The sequence below is a fragment of the Leptonychotes weddellii genome, chromosome 1 (genome assembly GCF_054177405.1).
Source record: "Leptonychotes weddellii isolate Sample4059 chromosome 1, ASM5417740v2, whole genome shotgun sequence".
NCBI lineage: Eukaryota > Metazoa > Chordata > Mammalia > Carnivora > Phocidae > Leptonychotes > Leptonychotes weddellii.
Genome location: NC_138369.1, coordinates 2771094 through 2792106, shown reverse-complemented (window position 1 = coordinate 2792106; position 21013 = coordinate 2771094). Strand labels below are relative to the sequence as shown.

Sequence of the window (21013 nt, the reverse complement as noted above, 5' to 3'; positions counted from 1 at the left end):
TGTAATTGACCAACCGCCAGTGTAAGTGATAACTGCAACAAATAGTCTTGCACATATTTTGGGCATATGTTTGAGTTTATAGGGTAAGTTCCTAGAATTATCAAAAGGCATACTCGTTTTTAGTTTCACGGAGTATTGCCAGATTGCCTTCCAAAGAGAACCACCTCCATGTAAACTGCTCCAAGAAGGGTGAAGTGTGCCTGTTTCCCCATTCCTCCACCAGTACTACCTGCTATCAAATATTTTTATGTTTGCCAATCTTAGGGGTGAAACACGGCATCTCGCTGTAAGTTGAACTCACATTTCTTTTAGGTGTGGGAATGTTTTCACGTTTTAAGACACTTGTTGACTAGTAATCATTGGCCCACCTTTCTTTTGATCTATGGACCTCACTGATTTGTGGACTTTCTTTACATTTGAAGGAAATCAGTCCCTTGTCATCCATATTGCAAACTGAACAATGTTGTCAATCTCAATGTGTTTTATGGGTACGAAGCTCAGTCAATGAATGTTTAAAATCCCAGTCTTGAGAATAAGATGTCTTTCACTTAAACCTCTGTGAAATAAAGTGGAGGAAGGGACTGGTCACAAGTCACAGAAGGACAGAAACTGATGGCAGAGGGCACTGGGCTTGCTCCAGGAGCCTTGGCAGCTGGAAACCTGCATTTGTCTCCAAGCAGGAACTGTTCCTCAGAACCTTCTACTCCTGTCTCAGTCAGTACTCAGATTATCATGAAACAGCATCCATTGGCCTAACTTCAGTCAGTCACATTCCTACCCGACAATGAGGCCCGGAAATAGAAGTGGGGTGCCAACAGAAAGGAGGGTGGATGATGGGCAGCTACAAAAGGACAAGTGTCTGTTGGCAGAAGGTCAAGGTCTCAGAGATGGCAGGTAGAGGCATTTGTCTCTTCCAGGCTGTTATGTGGGCCACTTTTCTCCACCACTGGTGGGGAATCGGTTCCGTCAGTGGGGGGTCCCCAGCACTGTTTGAGGCTGCCTGTGCATGTGCTTGCTGGCTTTCCTGTTGGAAAAGCTCATCTCTTCCCTAATTGGCAAGAACCCATATCTGATGGACATAAAAGCCTGTGTCATATTGGATGCAGAGACTTCCTGGTTTGTCATTGGTCCATCAAACATGTTTATGATATTTTAACACAAACAAACAAACAAAAACTATGAACACATAGGAAATTGCAAAACTAGTACAGATCCCATGGACCCTTCACCCAGCTTACACCTTACCTAACCATAGCACATTGTCAACATCAGGAAACTGACCTGAGTGCAATGCAATTAACAAGACTCTATACCTTATATGGATTTTATCAGCCTCTACATGTGCTCCTGGGTGAGTGTGTGTGTCTATTTCATTTTGTCGCCTGTACAGATTCCTGTAACCAACACTACAGTCATAATACAGAACTGTTTATTCTCAAGAAAGGAGTTCCTCCGTGCAATCCTGTTATATCCACACCCATCCCACGTATGGTGTCCTGAACAGAGAGAGAGAGTTGTCCATTGATATTTGTGTCACCAAATGGTTTCCTTAAGGACTGCTAGATTTCATGTCATGATTAAAAAGCAAGATCTTTGGAATGAGGGTTTTGTTTTGTTTTGTTTTTACTTTTAATCTCTCCAGTATGATTTTTTTTAAGCAAGAAGGAAAAACAAGAGAGATTTGGGCTCAGTCTTTCTGAAAAGAAAACAAGCACACACAAACCTCCCTGTCTTCAGTGGGAGACTCAAACAGCTCACAATTGAAATATCCCATTAGCAACAGCGCTTGGCCACTAATTGAATCCTTCAGAGTGATGGACTGAAGGTCATACGCAGCAGGTGAGGTAATGGGAAAGACATCAACAGGACCATGCTGTGTGAAACACGGAATAAGACTGTGATCATCCAGTTTATGGAGCCAATTTCTAATGGGCCCAGAGCAGGCAGTTGCAAGGAGAAAGAAATTTCTTAATGTGAGCAGATATCCCAATTTAAGACAGGCTGCCCATACTAGAGGGGCATCAATTTTGGAGTTAGGGTTATCTGTGGAGCTGTCAGCCTGCTGGAGGATCCTCCTGACCTCCCTGAAATTGACCTTCATCCTCTGTATCTGAGGGGGTTAGAGTGATTTGAGGCCCTGACAGGTTTTTGTTTTTTTTTTAAAGATTTTATTTATTTATTTGAGACAGAGAGAATGAGAGAGAGAGAGCACATGAGAGGGGGGAGGGTCAGAGGGAGAAGCAGGCTCCCCGCCGAGCAGGGAGCCCGATGCGGGACTCGATCCAGGGACTCCAGGATCATGACCTGAGCCGAAAGCAGCCGCCTAACCAACTGAGCCACCCAGGCGCCCCCTGACAGGTTTTTTGATACAGCCCAGCTTAAGGGTTACCTATTCCATTTTCTTTCTGGATTCTGTTCTTTCAAGTCAGGAGGGACTAGGAAAACAAGCTTAATTCTGGACACTCCAGACCTCGCCATTGGTGTTTTCTTGAAAATTTAAGCAATTTGTGACCTAAAAAAGGGGTGGGGGGTGGGGGGAAAGCTTGTGTTAAGAATTCTTATTTATAGAAATGTCGCCTGCATTTCCTCAGTTAACTTTCCTGACTACACCCTGAGGTAGGGATTATTTTCTTTTTAGTTTATTTTTAAATAATTTTAGGCTGACAGAAAAGCTGCAGAAATAGTACAGAGTTCCTGGAGACTCTTCACCCAGCTTCCCCTAATGTTCACATCACCACGTAACCATGGTTGAATCGGGATAATGAAGCCAGGAAATGAGCACCAATACAGTCCTATTATCTAACAGGTAGAGGTCATTTTTTTCGTCCAGGATTGTTACTGACTGAACATGTCCTTCCAAAATTCGGATGTTGAAAGCTAACGCCCACGGTGATGGGAAGTATGGGGAGGCGGGGCCTTTGGGAGGGTATTAGGTCATGAGGGTGGACCTCCCATGAACCGGATGAATGCCTTAGGAGAGAGGCCCCAGAGGGCTCCCTGCCCCTTCCACCCTGCGAGGACAGTGGGAATATGAGCATAGGGCCGCCTGTGGCCCAGGAGGCGGGCCTCATCAGACACCAAATGTGCCTCACCTTGATCTTGAACTTCCAGCCTCCAGAACTGTGAGAAATAAACGTGTGTTTGTTTATAAGCTGCGGGGTCTGCGGTATTCTTGTTACAACAGGCTGAACTAGGACAAGGAGCCCATCCAGGATCCCACATTGTGTTTTGTTGCCTTGGCCTCCTCCTCCTGTGACGGATGGTGCCTCAGCCTTTGTCTTTCACGATGTCTGTGAAGAGGACTGCCCTGTTATCTGGTGGGACGTCCCTCAGCTTGGGATTTTGTAGGATATTTGCTTATAATAATTAGATTGAAGTCCTGCACTTGGGGCAGGAAGTCGAGAGGCGCCACTGAAAATGTCCTTCCCGGTTGTTGACGTCACATTGGTGACATTAACTTTGATCATTGGGCTAAAGAGGGTGTCTTCACTCTAAAAGTACTATTTTTCCCTTTATAACTAGTAAGTATCTTGGGGGAAAATACTTTGAGACTAGGGAAATATCCTGTTGTTCATCATACTCTCCCGCGTGCCCCGGCCAATTTTTAGATGTTAACCTTAAAAAATAAAACTGCCAGTTATTTTACCAGTAAAAATAGGTCTATTCAGGAGTAGCAGAGAACTGCAACCCAGGACAAGCAAGCTACCGCAACAACCAGAGGCAAATCTGCAGAACGAGGGAGAGAACTACTCTTACAGAAGAAAGAGCAAGTTGCAACAGGCGGTTATAAGCAAAAGTCCACTGTCTCAGTTCCGGGTGTGGCGGCTTCTCATTGGCTTGGCTGTGGAGGTCTCTCATTGGCTGGGCTGTGGCTGTCTCTCATTGGCTGGACTGTGGCTCTCTCATTCGCTGAGCTGTAGCTGTGTCCCATTGGCTGGGCTGTGGCTGTGCCTTAATGGCTGGGCTGTAGCTTTGTCTCACTGACTGAGCTGTAGCTGTCTTTCATTGGCTGGGCTCTGGCTGTCTTTCATTAGCTGGCTGTAATTATCGTTCATTGGCTGGGCTGTGGCTGTCTCTCATTAGCTGGGCTGTTGCCAGGGCAGGGGAAAACTTCCTTCCTCCCGCTAGGGCCGGGAAGTAGTGGCTAACATACTATGGACTGCAAGGTGCTGGACTTCCTACTGGGTCTGCAATTACCAGAAGTCATAGGGCGCAGAGCTTTACCTGCCGGCCTCTCCACTCCATTCTAAAAACGAGGGTTCCCCTTATTAATTTTCAGATCCATCCAGGGATCTTGGCTGCAACAACTGAGGTATTTGCCCAATGGTTATCGTCCATTTCCCTCATTCCAGACGGAATTTACTACACTTACTAACTGGAAGAGCTGTAGGGTTAGTCACAGGGTTAGGAATTGCAGCACGGACGGACTCCAGGACCACTCACCCCAGGGACTCACCCCGTAAATCCAAGGCCCGCCCCAACATGGCGGCCCCAGGCGGGAGGAGGCGGGGCGCGTCAGGTCACGTGGCCGCGCCGCCGCCGACGTGGCCTCTAGCGGACGCCCCACGTGTCCCTCGCCGCGTCCCGTCGCCGCCCCAGCCCTGCGGACCCGATCCCAAGATGGCGGCGCCCAGCGAAAGGCGGAACGGCGGAGGTGCGAGCCTGTGGGCTGTGTTGCTGCTGGCGGCCGTGGCGTTGAGGCCGGCGGAGGCGGTGTCCGAGCCCACGACTGTGGCGTTTGACGTGCGACCTGGCGGCGTCGTGCACTCCTTTTCCCAGAACGTGGGCCCGGGGGTACGTATCGCCGCCGCCCCGGGGGCTGGAGCGGTGGCGCCGTTGGGGGCGGATCCTGAGAAGGGGGCGCGGACGGTCGGGGGCGGGGACTGAGGAAGGGACTCGGGGGGGTGCGGTCACCACTGAGGTGCGACTGAACTTACGGGAGCTCGGCGTCCTGGGGTCTGGGGACTTGGAGGGTTGGGTCGCCAGCCTCAGTCCCTGTTTCCTCTCACATGCCCACGCAGCCCTCACTCCCAGACCAGGCGAGTCCCCGGCCATCTGAGGGCTGAGCCGCCCCAGAGGTGGGGAGAGAGGAGGCTAAGGGGTATTTCGCCTCCAGGCCCTGTAGAAGGTCAACTCCGCTGCAGCTCTGACGAGAGAAGAGGTGGACAGACTTTGCTCTTTTTCTCCATTGCACGAGGCCTTCCCTCTCTTTCATTGAGGTGTGAGGCAAGGCCCTCTTCACCTGGAGGTCAGCAAGCCGGGGTCCAGCCCAGGCCTGTCCCCAGCTTGTTGGAGAAGTCCTTCCCCTCCCATCTTTAATTTCCGTGTCTGTAACGGATGTCGATAGCTGCCATTTATTGAGTACTTATAGCCAGATATTGTGCCAAATGCTTGATTTGCTAGGACCATTTCACAGATGAGGAAAACAGGCTCAGAAAAAGCTTTCACTTGTCTAAGGCCCACAGCAGAGCGGAGATGGGTCTTCTGGTGTTCATGTCCTGCTTCCAAAGTCCATGTGCCTAGATGGGTGGGTGCTTGGAGGGTGTGGGACCTCCCCCTTCCCCCTTCCTGTTCTTCACACCCAGAAGCCACCTGAGTTGTTTGTCCTGACTCAGGAGCTCATTAGCAGGGGGGCAGGTAGGGGAGTTCTACGTTGGTAGACACTGGGAGACCTTGTGAGGCTGGCCTCCAGGGACATCAGTCAGGAATCTTGCTCTGCTTCCTTCCCCTTAGTGCAGATGCTCAAAAGCTGGATCTTCTTGATTTTGGATCTCAGAGGACATCCTGAGACCCTCCACCATAAGCAATAAGGATCACCTCCTAACAAGCTTTTTTCCACCTTCCATTCTCCAGGACAAATACACTTGTGCATTCACCTACGCTTCTCAAGGAGGGACCAACGAGGTGAGTTGTTCAAAATTCCGCATAGTTTTGTATGGCAGTATCCACTGTCATGGAGAGATGCTCTCCAGGGAGCAGTGGAGTTGGGTCATACCTTAATTAACTTAAACTTACTGAACTGTTCTTGTCTCACCAATAAAAGATAATGCTCAAGGTAACTAGTGATGGTAGATTCCCCCCCTATAATTCCACAGAGTGAGCAAACATCTGGATGGAAAGAGGCACGTGAGATAAGGATGTGCCGCACCTGTGAGCCTCTCTTAGGAGTATTTTATTTGCCTTCTGTGCTGCATGACAAATCATGACAAACGTAGCAGCTTAAAACAACACCCATTTATTATCTCACAATTCTGGAGGTCAGAAGCGCAGCTCAGGTGGGTATTTCATAAAGCCCAAATCAAGTTGTCAACTGGTAGGGCTCTTATCTACAGGCTCATTCAAGTTGTTGGTAGAATTCAGTTCCTTGCCGTGTAGGACTGAGGTCCCCATTTCTCGGTGGCTGTTTTCTCCAGCAGCTGGTGCAGAGAGGAAATAAGAGATCTGAAGCATAAGAAGAATGTGACTCACCATTGCTGGCTGTGAGGGGGGCACAGGGCAAGGAGCGCAGGTGGCTTCTCGGAGCTGAGGGCAGCCCCTGGCTTGTGGCAAGGCTTCTGTTTCACCACCACAAGAACTGAATGGAAGAGGACTCTGAACCTCAGACGGGTACAGTCTGCTGACACCTTGAGTCCAGTCTGTGAGATTCTGAGCAGAGGGCCTGCCGTGGCCAGTTTCTGCCTCGGGGACTGAGAGCTTATCAGTGGACAGTGCAGTTAAGCTGCTAAATTCGTGGTCATTTATCATGCAGGGTGGTGACTTGAATGCCCCCCCTCCAAAGATATGTTCACATCCTAATTCCTGGAACCTGTGAATGTAACCTTATTTAGAAGAAAATATTTGCAGATGTAAGTTCAGGATTTTGCAGTGAAGGGATCATCCTGGGTTATCCAGGTGGGCCCTAAATCCAGTGACAGCTCGTCTTAGAAGAGACACTCAGGAGAGATTTGATGGAAGAGGAGAAGACACACAGAGGAAAAGGCCATGTGAAGATGGAGCCAAAGATGGAGGGGTGTGGCCACAAGCCAAGGGGCATCTGGAGCCACTGGAAACCAGAAGAGGCAGGAAGGTTGCTGCCCCACAGCCTTCGGAGGGAGCCCAGCCCGGGGACATCTTGATTTCGACTTTTGGCCTCAAGAACCGGCAGAGAAGAAATGGTAGTGGTTGTAAGGTAGCAAGTTTGGGGTGGTTGGTTATGGCGGCCGCAGGCAGCAATGCCCACAGCAGCAGACTAGCAGTGACGCACCATTACAGAGTGCTCTGAGGATAAAGGACTGGCATGGAGTGCTTTCTGCATACCACTGCTTGGTATTATTGGGAGGGAGAGCTGCAAGTTTTCGGGAAGATGCACAGATTTTCTGCTCAACATGGTTAGAAAGAATAAAAGAAAAATGAAAAGGAAGAAGCCATCATCACTATAAAAATCAGTAAAAACTGTCTTTTTTTCTTTTTTTTTTTTTTTTGAGATTTTATCCATTTATTAGAGAGAGAGCATGAGCAGGGGGAGGGGCAGAGGGAGAAGCAAACCCCCTCATCTTCATTGACCTGACCGAAGATCTTTTTATCCCTAATTGTGCTTTCCTCCCCGACAACCAGTCTTTGGGAAATACTGCTCTTACTCCAGAATAGCGTGTAGTACTGTGTCAACCAACAGCGTAGAGTCGTAGAGAGGGAGGCTGCTTGGGAGCCTCTCATGTGCCTGACACTCCCGGCAAGCCGGTTCTCAGCCCCTCTCTCCTCCCACTTGGGACAGCGCGTTGAAATGGGCAAGAGCAGATCTCTCTCCACCCTTGGCACCTCTAACGTCCGGGATTCGGGGCCGGGTCGTTCTCTGAGGGAGCCGTCCCAGGCACTGGGGCCTCGAGCAGCCTTCCTGGCCCCACCCACTCAGTGCCAGGAGCACCCCAGTCCCCAGTCGTGACTTCCAAAAACATCTCCAGACATTGCCCAGTGTTCCCTGAAGGACAGAATTATCCCTCGTTGGAGACCACTGGGCAAGAGTGATTTTTGTTATTCTAGATATGTCTTCTTTGCAAGTAAATGATTCCCAGTGACGGTATTTTAACAAAACGTAGCAAACAAACGGTAACCCCCGCCATCAGGACAGCAGGCGTCCTGCCATTGTCCACCCCTTCTTGCCACAGCTCCAGGCCTCGCTGCTTCTCCAGCTAGTCCTTCCACTATGGGATGAAGCCAAGTGGTGGAACGTTCCTCGTAATGGTGAGCCAAAGCCCATGAGTCCAGCCTACCCCCAGGCACCCAGGGCCAGTCCCAACGCACCCTCTTCCACGTGGCAGCCTTTTGGATGTGTGTGGAAAATTGATTTACGGGACAATGAACCGAAGTAGCACCTCTCCTTGGTGGTTATCGGGTGCCCCACGCTGTGCTGAGCCACACACACATCTCATTTCTTCCTCTCCACAACCCCAGGAGGCCAAACTGCTCTGGTGTTACCCCATTGCACACTCGAGGACACGGAGGCCCGGGCTTGCCCAGCTGGGAAGTGACCGAGGTGCGCAGGGCACAGACCCCTAACCACTGCTCTGTGCTCCTGACCCAGTGTCACCAGCAGCTTGGAAGAGAGCACATGTGCCCTGTCCTCCCCCCCCCACCCCCCGACTAAGCTTAAACTCTTAGAGGTGGACAGCCTGCTGCCGCGTCGGCTAAGGGAGAGCCAAGGTCACGCACACTGGCTGGGGCGACCGCAGGCTGGAGGCTTGTCTTGGAATAGGCTGAATTCGTTTGTTTTGGAAGAGGGGGTTCATCTTGAAGAAATCACCTTTAAGCAGAGCAGACATGTGGTGGCACGGCGTTGTCCCAGCAGCAGCCATCTAGCGCAGTGGCAAGACCACAGGGAGCCGAGCACTGGGGCGGGTGGTGCTGCGTGAGCCAGATGGGGCACCCCCAGCCCGTGGGCTCCTTGGCGGCTGTCCTGTGGCCACCTCACAAGCGAGTAGCAGGCCAGATTCTCAGCAAATGTGCAGGGATGGTTTGATGTTCTGTGGCTTCCGCCTGGTGACGTGCAGGGAGACATCGCAGCGATGCCCCCCGGAGCAGCTGGAACGGAAGTCCGAGAGGCCCCGGGGGCATCCCTGCAGGGGTGTCATCAGAAGAAACCCCAGTTCCTGGTCGGCGCCCAGGAGGACCCGTGGTGGCGGGCGCACACAGCTCGGAGCCGGGGCCTCTGACGCACTTGCTCCTTTGATAATGGTTTGTTTCTGCAGAGGGTCACCTAAGAAGCCAGTGCTGGCTGGGGACAGTAGGCACAGGGTGATTCATAATCTTTCAGTGCTCGCCGGGAGGCCGTGCTCGGTGCGGATGCAAACCAGCCATTCCTTACAAAGTTAAATGTACGCTCACCATATAACCCTGCACTTCACTGCGAGGTGTCATCCCACTAGGAATGAAAAGTCACCCACACAGAAATGTGTACGTGACCCTTCACAGCAGCGGGATTCACAGTGGCCAACAAGTAGAAACAACTTTGGTGCCCATCAGTGGGTGAACGGATACACATAATGTGTCCCCCACTCGGGAGCGTCCCTCAGCCGCGAACAGGAGCCAGGCACCCACACGCGCTGCCCCGGGGACGGACCCCGAGCCCACGACGCTCAGGGAGGGAACCAGACACAGAAGGCCACACGGGATGTGAGTCCACGTGTGTGACACGCACAGAACAGGCTCATCCGTGGACGGGAAGGGGGCTCGCAGAAATGGGGGCTGGGGAGAGGGGAAGGGATGGGACTTCTTTATGGGGTGATGGAATGTTCTGGAACTAGATCATGGTGATGGTTGCAGACCTCTGCATATGCTAGAAAACACAGAATCGTACACCATGTGAGGGTGTAGTATGTAGATACTTCTCAGTCAAGCTGTTGGATAAATGAACCGTGGACACGGGCGGCAGTGTGGATGACTCTCCAGTGCCCCACGCTAAGTGAAACCACACAAGACTACATTCTGCCTGATTCCACTCCGGTGACAGTTTTACAAAGGCCCAACTCGGAGATGGGGTCAGCAGTTACCAGGAATTTGCAGGAAGGGGTTAACTGCAGAGGGAAGGGGCCGGGGGATCCAGGGACGTAGATCTGGTCTGTATCTTGATTGGATGGTGGACACGGAGCTAGAAGCATTTGTCAGAGCTCCGAGAACTGTCACCAAAATGGGCACATTTCCCCATCTGTGATTTATATCTTATCAAAAACTAATCGCGGCTACCAGTTATGTGTCATTTGTCACACCTGGCCACTCCTGTGCCAAGTTCCCCAGGTGTTCAGGCTGTCCCCAGAACACACACACACATGAATGTCTACTGCCCAGACCTGAGTCTTACCATCTGCCCATCGCGCCCTGCAGCCACGAGACCGCGGTCAAGCTCACATAACCAGAAGGCCACTCAGAGGGATGTTGATCCTCTTACTAAGAAGCTCTCGGTTTTAAGTTTGTTTGCATTCATGATTTCTTTAAAAAGATTTTATTCATTTGTGTGAGAGAGAGCACAAGCAGGGGGAGCGGCAGGCAGAGGGAGAAGCAGGCTCCCCGCTGAGCAAGGAGCCCGATGTGGGACTTGATCCCAGGACCCTGGGACCATGACCCGAGCCCAACCGACTGAGCCACCCAGGCGTCCCTGCATTTGTAATGTCTTAAACAGTGTTTAAACATTTGCCTCATCTTCAAGAGCCTTTTCAGAGCCGTGGGAAACCTCTCAGATATATTTCGTAGCATAAAACGTTTCCAGGTGCTCACAGGCCTTGGAGCCACGGACAGGTGTTTTTAGATAGGGAGAAGAGTCTGCCAAGTCCGCAGGTGTGGCCCGCAGCCGTCCCTTTGACGAGCTGGTCACTGGTCCCCACATTCTTGCTGCAGGCAGACGGCATCTGGGCAACCGCTTACTCCTGTCGTGATTAACCTAAAAATGGCCTTGTTTTTGTTCGTGAAGAAGCTCTGGTGTTCAACCAGGAGTACCAGTACTGGGAGGATATTATTACTCCGGGGGAGGGGACTGTAAACTCGCATCTTACTAGCGAAACGTACAGACGCCTTAAGGCACCCAGAACCCGGTGGCTGTCCGTGTCCATCTGCCAGGTTTGTAGAGGCCATGAGAATGAGAAGAAACTGCTAGCGGTGTGTCCGGGAGTCGTTTAAAAGTTTTAATCTTCGGGCGCCTGGGTGGCTCAGTTGGTTAAGCGACTGCCTTCGGCTCAGGTCATGATCCTGGAGTCCTGGGATCGAGTCCCGCATCGGGCTCTCTGCTCGGCAGGGAGTCTGCTTCTCCCTCTGACCCTCCTCCCTCTCATGCTCTCTGTCTCTCATTCTCTCTCTCAAAATAAATAAAATCTTTAAAAAAAAAAAAAGTTTTAATCTTTAGGGGTGCCGGGGTCACTCAGTTGGCTGAGTGTCTGACTTTTAATTTTTTTCATTTGATTTTTTACAAAGCTAACACGTTCACATCCTTGCAAAAGAAGAACGCATAAAAAGCGTGGGTCCCACCCACGTCCTCCGTGTAACCACGAGTATTATGATCTCGCGTCTGCTCCGAGGCCTTGATGCCGAGCCAACAAGCATGAATATATGGTTTCCTTCTATTTTAGTGTTTCTTTTTCTTGATAGGCTTTATTTTTTAGAGCCGTTTTAGGTTCACAGCAGAAGTGAGCACAAGGCACAGATTTTTTTTTTTTTTTAAAGATTTTATTTATTTATTTGAGACAGAGAATGAGAGAGAGCACATGAGAGGGAGGAGGGTCAGAGGGAGAAGCAGACTCCCCGCCGAGCAGGGAGCCCAATGCGGGACTCGATCCCGGGACTCCAGGATCATGACCTGAGCCGAAGGCAGTCGCTTAACCAACTGAGCCACCCAGGCGCAAGGCACAGATTTTGATACACCACCCCCACGGCTTCCCCCCATCATTGACAGTCGCCACCGAGAGTGGGACGCTTGTGACCGTCGCCGAGCCCACACGGCCGCATCACGGCCACTCCAAGCCCATAGCTGACAGTCTGGCTCAGTCTTAGTGCTGCACTGAGGGTGGGGATGGACGTATGAGGACACGTGCCCGCCACCGTGGTCTCGCCCGGAGGAGTCTCCCTGCCCCCGAGCCAGGCTCCAGCCTGGAGGCCCTGGGAAGGTTCACTCCCTTTGCAGAACTGAAGGGCATCCAGTTGCAGTCCTGGGCTGACCTGTATCTTCCCCTCTCTCCCCAGAAGTGGCAGATGAGCCTGGGAACCAGCGAAGACCACCAGCACTTCACCTGCACCATCTGGAGGTGAGCCCGGGGTCCCGGTGGGGGGGATCTCCCCTGCAGGAATGCGCTGAGGCTGCTGAGGGGGGGTGTGCCCGCGGGGCCTCCAGGCAGCAGGGACCGGCACCTCTGAGGAGCATGGGCTGGGGGTGATGGTCACCCACGTGCAGGTGGGAGGGAGGGTGTGGCGCTGTGCTGGGGGCTGCTGGGGTTGGGAGGGCTCCCCAGGGAAGCGCATTGACACTGGGGCCCAGAGGGGGTGGGGGGCAGGGTCTGGGCTCCCCCGCATCGTCCCCCTCTGTCTCCCCACCCTGCAGTGCGGCATGAGTGAGCGGTGGGCCTGAGAAGAGATGGAGGGAAGGGGGTGCTCAACTCAGTGGGGGAGGGCGCTGGAGAGTATCACATCCTAGCCCTGCTCCCCTGGGCTCTGCGGCCTGGATCTGATTCTTCCAGCGTTGGTCGTGGGTCTGGCGTGGTGCAGGCACCTCGGGGGATGCACAGAAGTGCAAGCCGTGGTCCCACCCTCGCAGGGGATCGGCCGAGGGGGACGGAGCACTTGGAGGGCCGTGGCAGCGATGTTGAATCAAAGGACACCCGTGTTCTCATCCTACTTGCAGGCAGCACCCCCCAGGCTTCTGCCTGATGCTCTGTAAACAGCAGGTGCTTACTAGGCAGTGTTGGGGGACATTCTGACCCGCTCTGTGGACCGGCCCCTGTTGGCAGCAGGCAGAGGAGCCCCAGGGGCCGCCCTGATGACTGGGCACGTGAGCACCAGCACCCTAGGTGGGCGCAGCGCCAGGCCACAGAGGCCTGTGGCTATGCTCAGCCCCAGAGCCGCCCTGACTGTGGGGCCACCCGTTTAACAAGAGGTCCTGCCTGAACGGGCTGTTCTCCCAGTTTCACACATTGACTGACCAGGCCCGGCACAGCCGCTGGGGCTTAGAGAGTCCAGGAGGCTCCCTGGACCTCCCCCGCCTCCCTCCTGACGTGCCCCCGGCAGGACTCTCCTGGCCCCCCTGCTGCCTCTCCACCCCCGCCCCCATCACTGTCTGCTCTCCGCACGCGGCCACACAGGGCTCTTCACCCTGCACACACTGTCACCCCCTTGTTGCCACCAGCCCTCTCTCAGCTCCCCTCCGCTCTGGTCATGCTGACCTGGTGGTTCTTTAAATACCCCCATTTGCACTCCATGGGACCTCTGCCCTCTGCTCTCTCCCTCCTCTGCCTAGTTAATTCCTGTACTTCTCAGCCCCTGGGATGTTGCCTTTCCCTGGTTCCTGGTACAATACCTGGAATGTCTTTGGCACTTCATGAAAAAGTGTTCAGTCCCTGTCCTAGGACAGCTTGCACCCAGAAGGAGAAACAGACTTGTCAATAAATGAGCCAAAAGAATGTTCTAGTACAGAGGAAAGAATAAACGATGTGGAGGAGGCCAGGGCTGACTCCCTTGCCTGCCCTTCCTTTGCAGGCCCCAGGGCAAGTCCTACCTGTACTTCACGCAGTTCAAGGCAGAGGTGCGGGGTGCCGAGATCGAGTACGGCATGGCCTACGTGAGTACGGCATGGACTGCACCTCCCAGACAGGTGGGAGGGAGGGTGTGGCGCTGTGCTGGGGGCTGCTGGGGTTGGAAGGGCTCCCCAGGGAAGCGCAGTGACACTGGGGCCCAGAGGGAGTGGGGGGCAGGGTCCGGGCTCCCCCGCATCGTCCCCTTCCGCCAGCAGGGGTGGGGAGGCGGTTGAAGTGAGGAGACAGACACAAGTCCTTAGAGGGTGATTTTGTAACATGGGAGGACATGGGGCGCCATGCAGACTCTGGACCAGGAGGTGCCAGGGAGGTGGCACTGGGCTCAGAGCGGGACCCTGCTGACCCCTAGAGACCCAGCGGGCGGAGGAGGAAATGGACACCCGGCCTCCCTCTCTTATCACCTGCCATCTCCTGCCGGTGCGCCCTGCTGGCAAGGCCCACAGGAAGCCAGAGGGGAGGGGCCCAGGACACTAGCGGGGACAGTGAGGGCAGGCATGGACCCAGAGGTGCAGGCAGTGTGCTCACTGGTGTGGGGCAGGCCCCGTGTCCGGTGGCTTCCGTGACCTGTGGTTCATGGCCCGGGCAGCGCCTTCTGCCACGCCACTGACCCCCACGGCCCGCAGCAGGGGCCGGCCGCGCTGCAGAGCCCTGCCCCCCACCCCCGCTTCTGCGTTTGGGTCACACACGGTTTGAAAACCACCGTATGAGTCCAAGCAGCAGAACCAGCAGGGACGGGCATTAAGAGATTCAGTGCCAGGAACTGGCTCTGCTCCCAGGGGCCTTCCCGCTAATGGAGTCAGGCCCACCCAGGGTCACTGAGGATGATCTCCTTAAAGTCAGCTCCTGGCCGACTTTTTTTTTTTAAAGATTTTTATTTATTTATTTGACAGAGAGAGAGATAGCGAGAGCAGGAACACAAGCAGGGGGAGTGGAAGAGGGAGAAGCAGGCTTCCCGCCAAGCAAGGAGCCCGATGCGGAACTCGATCCCAGGACCCCGGGATCATGACTTGAGCCGAAGGCAGACGCCCAACGACTGAGCCACCCAGGCGCCCTGGCCGACTTTTATCACATCTGCAAAGTACCTTCCCGCAGCGAGCGCCTGACTGCGGGCTTGCGGAGCGTGGCCACTCCCAGCCATCCCACCTCTGCCGCCACACCGCTGGTCCCGCTGCTCTCGTGCGCCTGTCTTACTAGAAAACTCATATTTAGCCGATTTGAAAGAGAGACAATTCTGATTTTTAAAAATTGCATTCAAGGGGCACCTGGGTGGCTCAGTTGGTTGAGCGACTGCCTTCGGCTCAGGTCATGATCCTGGAGTCCCTGGATCGAGTCCCGCTTCTCCCTCTGACCCTCCCCCCTCTCATGTGCTCTCTCTCTCTCTCATTCTCTCTGTCTCAAATAAATAAATAAAATCTTAAAAAAAAAAAAAAATTGCATTCAAGAGACTGCCCTGCTTCTGTCATTTCCGTATGTTCACCGAAGGGGAAAATACCTTCCTTGGGGATTGGCAGCAAAGGCATGAAATTTTAAGCCAGTTGACAGTCTCCTAAGTGGATTAACCACTGCTTCTGCTGGATTCTCTTAGTGCTTAGAAGAGCAGCGCCCGCACGTGCCCCTTTAGTCAAAGTGTGTGGCTTTAGCCCAAGCTGGGCTCTTGGGAGCAGGAAGAGCAGGCTGAATCGCGTACTTTCCTGATTAGGGATGTTTCCACTTGTTCTCTTTCAGTCGAAAGCTGCGTTTGAAAGAGAAAGCGACGTCCCCCTGAAAAGCGACGAATTTGAAGTGACCAAAACAGCAGGTATGTAAGGACGGCTTGTGGAGATGGACCCCAGGTTCTCAGGCACAGAAGGTGGGGAGAGAGGGGGACAGCACCCCCATCAGAGGGACAGGTTATGGCCCAGTGTCTGCAAGCTGTTTCTGTAAAGGGCCCCTAGTAAATATTTTTGGCTTTGTGGGGCAGACAGCCTCTGCCAAGACGACTCAACCTGGGCGAGCAAAGGCCGTGAGCCACAGGGCACTGAACGGGCATGGCTGTGTCCTAATAAAACTTGATTTTATGAACACAGAAATGTGAATTACATATCACAAAATGTCATCTTCTTTTTGATTTTGGCTAAAGCTATCTAAAATGTAAAAACCACCCTTAGCTCATGGCACAGGCCAAGCAAGCCCTACTAGGGACCTGAGGGCATGAAAATCTACTGAGGCTCTTGGGGATGTTCAGTGGGATTGCTCCCTAGAAGGGGGGGGCCTGTGACTTCCACATAGCTTGGCTGTCCTGGGTTCTGTGACTAGGAACAGCTTCAATGCTTGGGCAGCGGGGTTACTAACCCCTAAGGTCTGGGTGGGGGGGCCTGGTGTCCTGAGCCATGTTCAGCCCTGCAGGGCAGATGTGAGCAGAAAGAGGGGTGGGAAGCTCCAGAGTTGGGGCTCTGTGCGTGAGAGCAAGGTGGGGGGCGAATGATGATGATGATGGACACAGGAGTGGAGCCATGTTGCAGGGAGTCCTGAAGGTCCTGAGGGACACAAGAGGTGAGGTGAAGGATCCTTGTGGTTGTGGGCATCACCAGGCATGGGAGAGGGGTGGGGGGTGCAGTGAGCGGGGCTTTCAGGAGGAGGGGCCTTGGGTCTGGAAGGAGCCCTGCCTCACCTGCAGGTCCTCGAGGGTGTGGGGGCTGTTGCGAGTAGAGGTCCAGGACAGGAGATGGGGCGGCCAGCAGAACCTTGACCTCAGGGCACACAGAGATGGGCAGGGCTGAGCCTCTGGGGAATATCAGGTGAAGGCCGCCATTGGGCCTCAGACAAGTTTGCCAGCGCAAGCAGGAGGTGACGCAGCCCGCCCCCTGCCTCCCATCCATCCTCACCGTGGCAGAAATGACCACTGCTCTTCCCACCCTGAATGTTCCTGAGGCCTCCTCCTGCCCTCAGGACTGGCCCACCAACCTCTTCTTTCTTTGGTCCCTTACCCATAAGACTTTCAGGGCTGGGGGTCTTTCCCTGTCGAGTCCACTTCGGGGACTGCTCCCCTGCCCCGCCCAGGACCCAGCGCTCTGGAGTGGCGAGGGCCCGACCATGTGCTTCTTCTCTCGCAGTGTCCCACAGGCCCGGGGCGTTCAAGGCCGAGCTGTCCAAGCTGGTGATTGTGGCCAAGGCCTCCCGCAGTGAGCTGTGACCAGGAGCCCCATCGGGGGGCGGCTTTTCCTCATCTCCGCTGAAGGAGCTGGGCCCTGGGACTGCTGGTGCATTACTGGTTTTCTAGGGGGGACTGTTGGCTGATGTCCTCTGAACATGGAGCAGGGGTCTGAGACCCGCTGCCCGTCTTTCTTACCAAAAGAGGCACTGGGGCACACGAAGGGGGCTCCCGGGGGAATCATGGCTTTTCTGAAGCCAGGATGTGTCTCCCTGTGGATCAGGCCGGGCTCCGGATCACTCCCAGGGAGAGTGATCCTGCTGCCCTGAGCCCGAGCCAACTGTTTTCTTACAGTTTTCCCAGGGGACCTTCTTCCAGACTAACTGGGAAGAAATGAAATGTTCTTTTCATATTTAAATAAATAAGACGGTTGAAAAGCAACCACTTTGGCAACTGGTGCTGGTGCTGGCCTGTCCAGGCACTCAGGGCTGGGGGGCGGCAGCAGGGTCTGGCTGCCCGTACCCGCCCACCCTGCTGGAGTCCGGCGACCTGTCACCACAGGCACCTGGAATCTCCAGGCATGAGTCCTCTGCAGGCGCAGAAGGGCCAGGTCCCAAGGGGGTCGGCCATGAACCTGGATCCCTGAGCTCGTGGGGCAGGGCCGGCCACACCCTGCAGGTCACCCCCCGCGGTGGGGGAGTGCTCAGGGCGGACCTCTTCTGCACTTGGCTGCTTGGCTTCACTTCTCTTTTTGAGGCCGGATTGCATGTGGTGACTTAAAACAACAGCAACCACAAACACCCATAGGCAAACAAAACCCCCAAATGCCCCAGCCACTCAGAAGGTCTTGGTCTCCCAGCAGTGGGGCCTGGGAGTCTGACCCCAGCTTGCCCTTCAGCCTGCCCTCCGACCGGGCTCTCTCAAGAGCAAAGGAGGGGAAAAGAAACTGGGCTGTGCATCAGAATCCTTGCTTATCAGAATCACCGTGTGGGATTGATGGAGGACTCCTCCCCTTTCACTCGCCTGGCCTCCCTCGTGTCACCCCGAGGACGTGGGCACGGTGGTGACCCCACTTGCCAGAGAAGAAGCAGGTGGGTTCCTGCCCCAGATCACACACCTGTAGGAAGTGGAGTGGGACTCTCCCCCTGTCCACACCCGCAGTGTGTATAGACCAGTGTGGGAGCGTGAAGAACAGCTGTTCTCAGAGCACACAGCAGTTGCAGGGCCCCCCGTGGCCCCGGAGATACTTGCGGGGAAGGACCCCGCCATCCCTCGCTGTCCAGCACACACACTCCACACTGCTCGTGAGAGTTCTCAAGGGCACATGCATCCACGGGGGGTTCACCCTACTCAAGAACAGATGCGCTTTGAGCTCTGGTGAGCACGGGGACCCCAGGGAAGGCCGGGAGCCTTTGGTGCTCCGGCTTTGGGTTCGGTGGACGGAAAAACCAAGTGGGTCGCCACAGCAGCCCGGAGACGGATGGCTGCCCGGGGTCCCCTGCAGAAACAAGGCAGCTGGAAATGCAGGAGTGACCTGGCACCCCGGGGCCACCGCGGGTCACGTGGGCCTGACCCCAGCAGGAGGGACGGATGCGTCCACGACCAGCCTGGAATCACAACTTCCAAATCTTGTGGGGTCGTCAAGGATGCAGAGCCAGCGCCTGCTGTGTCCTGGGACAGGGCAGGACATCCGGATGCAAACTAGTCGCCCTTGTCCCCACCAGCCATTTGCAGGCTTCTTTCTAGATGTTTTGGGTAAACTCGAAAAGGAACCCACCCTGGCCCTGGGGTCTTTGGTCATGATGAGGAGCTGAGCCGAACCCTTGTTTGGGTGCACACGGGCTGACCTGCACGTCCATCCTCCCGGCGCCTGGGGGAGCGGAACTTGAACCTGTCAGCGAGGACCGACCCGCGGGCGTGTGATGTTACACGCAAGCTCAGTTTGAAAGGCAGGAGCCCCGGGAGGGCAAGAGAAAACTGTCAGCACCAGCAATTTAATCGCTAGTCCCACATGATGCAAATGGAAGATGTGTGCTTTTATTGAAATAGTTCTGTGGTGCTCTTTGGTTTTTCTAATTAAATCTCAAATTATGAAGAGTCAAGACAGGCTGGACAGCCCAGCAGGGCACCAGTACAAAGCCTTATGCACATTGATGAATTCAGTGTGCAAAGCCGAGGACAAAGGCTTTCTTTCCTCTGGGGCTTCTCGGGTGCTCAGAATGCAGATTGTTCTTGAATGTGAAGATCTGTCTCCTGACGGAAGATGGGAGGGCAGGTTTGCCTTAGCGGGGTGGGGCAGAGGTGGGCAGAGGGGCTGGCTCGCGGGCAGGAGAACCTTGGCTTTCTCAGGGAAGCAGAAACCCAACCAGAGGAAGGCCGTCCTGCATCTGGGGCAACAGTGCCCTGTCAGCCAGTGCAGCAGGCCAGGGGGAGGCAAAAGGGCGTGGTGGGGACTGCGGCGGGCCGGAGGGGCAACGTCAGTGTAGCGACAGCGGCGGCCAGCGCAGGCTCAGGCAAGTTTCCGAGCAAGACTCCACGTCTAGGTGGGTACGTGCAGTGTCCTTGACTAACGCCAGGTGTCTCAATGGATGGGGCCGACCACACCCGTCTTCTCGCCTACAAAGGCCTGCAGGCCTCCGGTTTGAAAGCTTTGCCCCACAGACCTGGTCCTGCACAAGTAGTCGTGAGACCTCGTCCCCCCTCCCCCGCCCCGCAGGTGCCCCGAACAGCCTTCCCAGCCCTGCCTCGACCCACCTGCCGCAGCGTTACGCATGCCCCTTCTGCCAAACGAGCGCCGCAGCTACACTCCCACGCCCCACCTGTCCATCTGCGCCCTGAGCTGAGAGTCCCTGCATCCTCTGGGTGTCGCCAAAGCCAGAATTTGTTGAGCGTTGCTTTCCGTGGTCTCGTCAAAACAGTTGTTGGTCTACCGAACACGTGAGATGATCATCTTCAAATGGGCATGCCTCTCAGCTGGCTTTACCCTGGAGCCCCGGGTCGGGGACACCCTCTGACCCCTCCCACGTGGGAGTCGGCTGCGATTCCAGCCCCATCAAGACATCCTACCTAGAGCAGCCACCCCGGCGCTCTCCTCGGCGCCCCGGTGCACCTGCCCTGGGGCTGCCAGAACTGAGTGCCCCCGGCCGGGCGGAGGCAGCAACAGAAATGTGTTCCCTCTTAGTTCTGGAGGCCAAAAGCCTGCAATCAGGATGTCAGCTGGGCTGTTCCAGTGTCTGCCCCCATCTTCACACACGTCCGAATGTCCCCTTCCTACAAGGACCAGGGGCCCAGCCCTACTCCAGCCTGACCTCATCTTAACTAATTACATCTGCAACGACCCTCCTTCCCAAGAAGGTCACATTCAGAGGTCCTGGGGGCTAGGACTTCAGAGAATTTGGGGAGATGCAGCTCACCCTGTAACACTCCCTTTCTTGCGGTTCACCATGACCCTGTCGCAAGCAACCGGCAACATCGTTCACATCATTAAGTGGCGAGCTCCAGCTTCCAGAGGCATCCGGTGGCTGGAGGGGTGGTGCGGTCAGGCCAGGCCAGCCTGGGCAGAGAGCAGTCTCAGGGTGCTTGGGGAGGCCACGGGCCGGCAGGCTGAGCTCTTGTCCTCTGGAGATGGGGCAGAGGGAGAGGCGACAAGAGTCCTTAAAACCGCTGCCTCGCACGGATTAGCATCCTCTCCGAGGAGACGGGGACCTGTCCTGGGGATCTGGCCAGAATTGGACGGGAGAAAAGAGGTTCTGGAGCCGCCCCCGCCCCCGCAGCAAACCCAGGCCCAGAGGTCATATGCTGTCGTCGTCCAGCATCCTGGTGAGGCCCTCGCAGATGTGGCGCAGGTGCGAGCGGTAGGGCTCGGCGGGGCTGTAGAGCGCCGCCAGGAAGTCGCAGTCGGCCAAGTGGCCGAAGACGTGGTTGATGCGGCCGTGGGATTTGGCCGTCAGGTGCGTGCCCACGGCCTGGTGCAGCAGGTCCCGGCACTCGTGCAGGGCGGCGGCCAGCACGCGCCGGTCGAAGGTGAAGTCCACCTGGTGGAAGCTGACCGCGGTCATGGCCAGGCGGCGTGCCCTCTGGCGGAAGCGCTGCAGCAGGGCCAGCTCCTCGCTGTCCAGCTGGC

At 55.0% G+C, this 21013-nt stretch overlaps 2 protein-coding genes across 4 annotated transcripts in view; one reads left to right on the top strand and one right to left on the bottom strand.

Moving 5' to 3' along the window:
• Nucleotides 1-4117: 4117 nt before the first annotated feature.
• MYDGF (myeloid derived growth factor) lies at nt 4118-17331 on the top strand. 3 transcript variants are annotated; one of them, XR_004079441.2, is made up of 7 exons: nt 4118-4794; nt 5854-5904; nt 8142-8217; nt 12199-12260; nt 13705-13786; nt 15486-15558; nt 16853-17331. XR_004079441.2 is itself a non-coding variant. In XM_006745579.3 (6 exons), the coding sequence occupies exons 1-6, from the start codon at nt 4621-4623 to the stop codon at nt 16930-16932; spliced, it is 522 nt and encodes a 173-aa protein (XP_006745642.1). In that variant the 5' UTR covers nt 4600-4620; the 3' UTR covers nt 16933-17331. The 3 variants fall into 3 exon arrangements, 2 of the variants coding, with proteins under 2 accessions (XP_081658652.1, XP_006745642.1); XM_006745579.3 differs by lacking the exon at nt 8142-8217 and having other exon boundaries at nt 4600-4794; XM_081802526.1 differs by lacking the exons at nt 8142-8217; nt 15486-15558; nt 16853-17331 and adding an exon at nt 14651-15191 and having other exon boundaries at nt 4126-4794.
• A 1574-nt stretch (nt 17332-18905) lies between these two features.
• TNFAIP8L1 (TNF alpha induced protein 8 like 1) overlaps nt 18906-21013 on the bottom strand; it is a 25618-nt gene continuing 23510 nt past the window's right edge. The window contains exon 2 of the mRNA XM_081805222.1: nt 18906-21008. Within this exon, the coding sequence (XP_081661348.1) occupies nt 20682-21008 (327 nt within the window). The 3' untranslated portion in view covers nt 18906-20681. The remainder of the gene's footprint in view (nt 21009-21013) is intronic.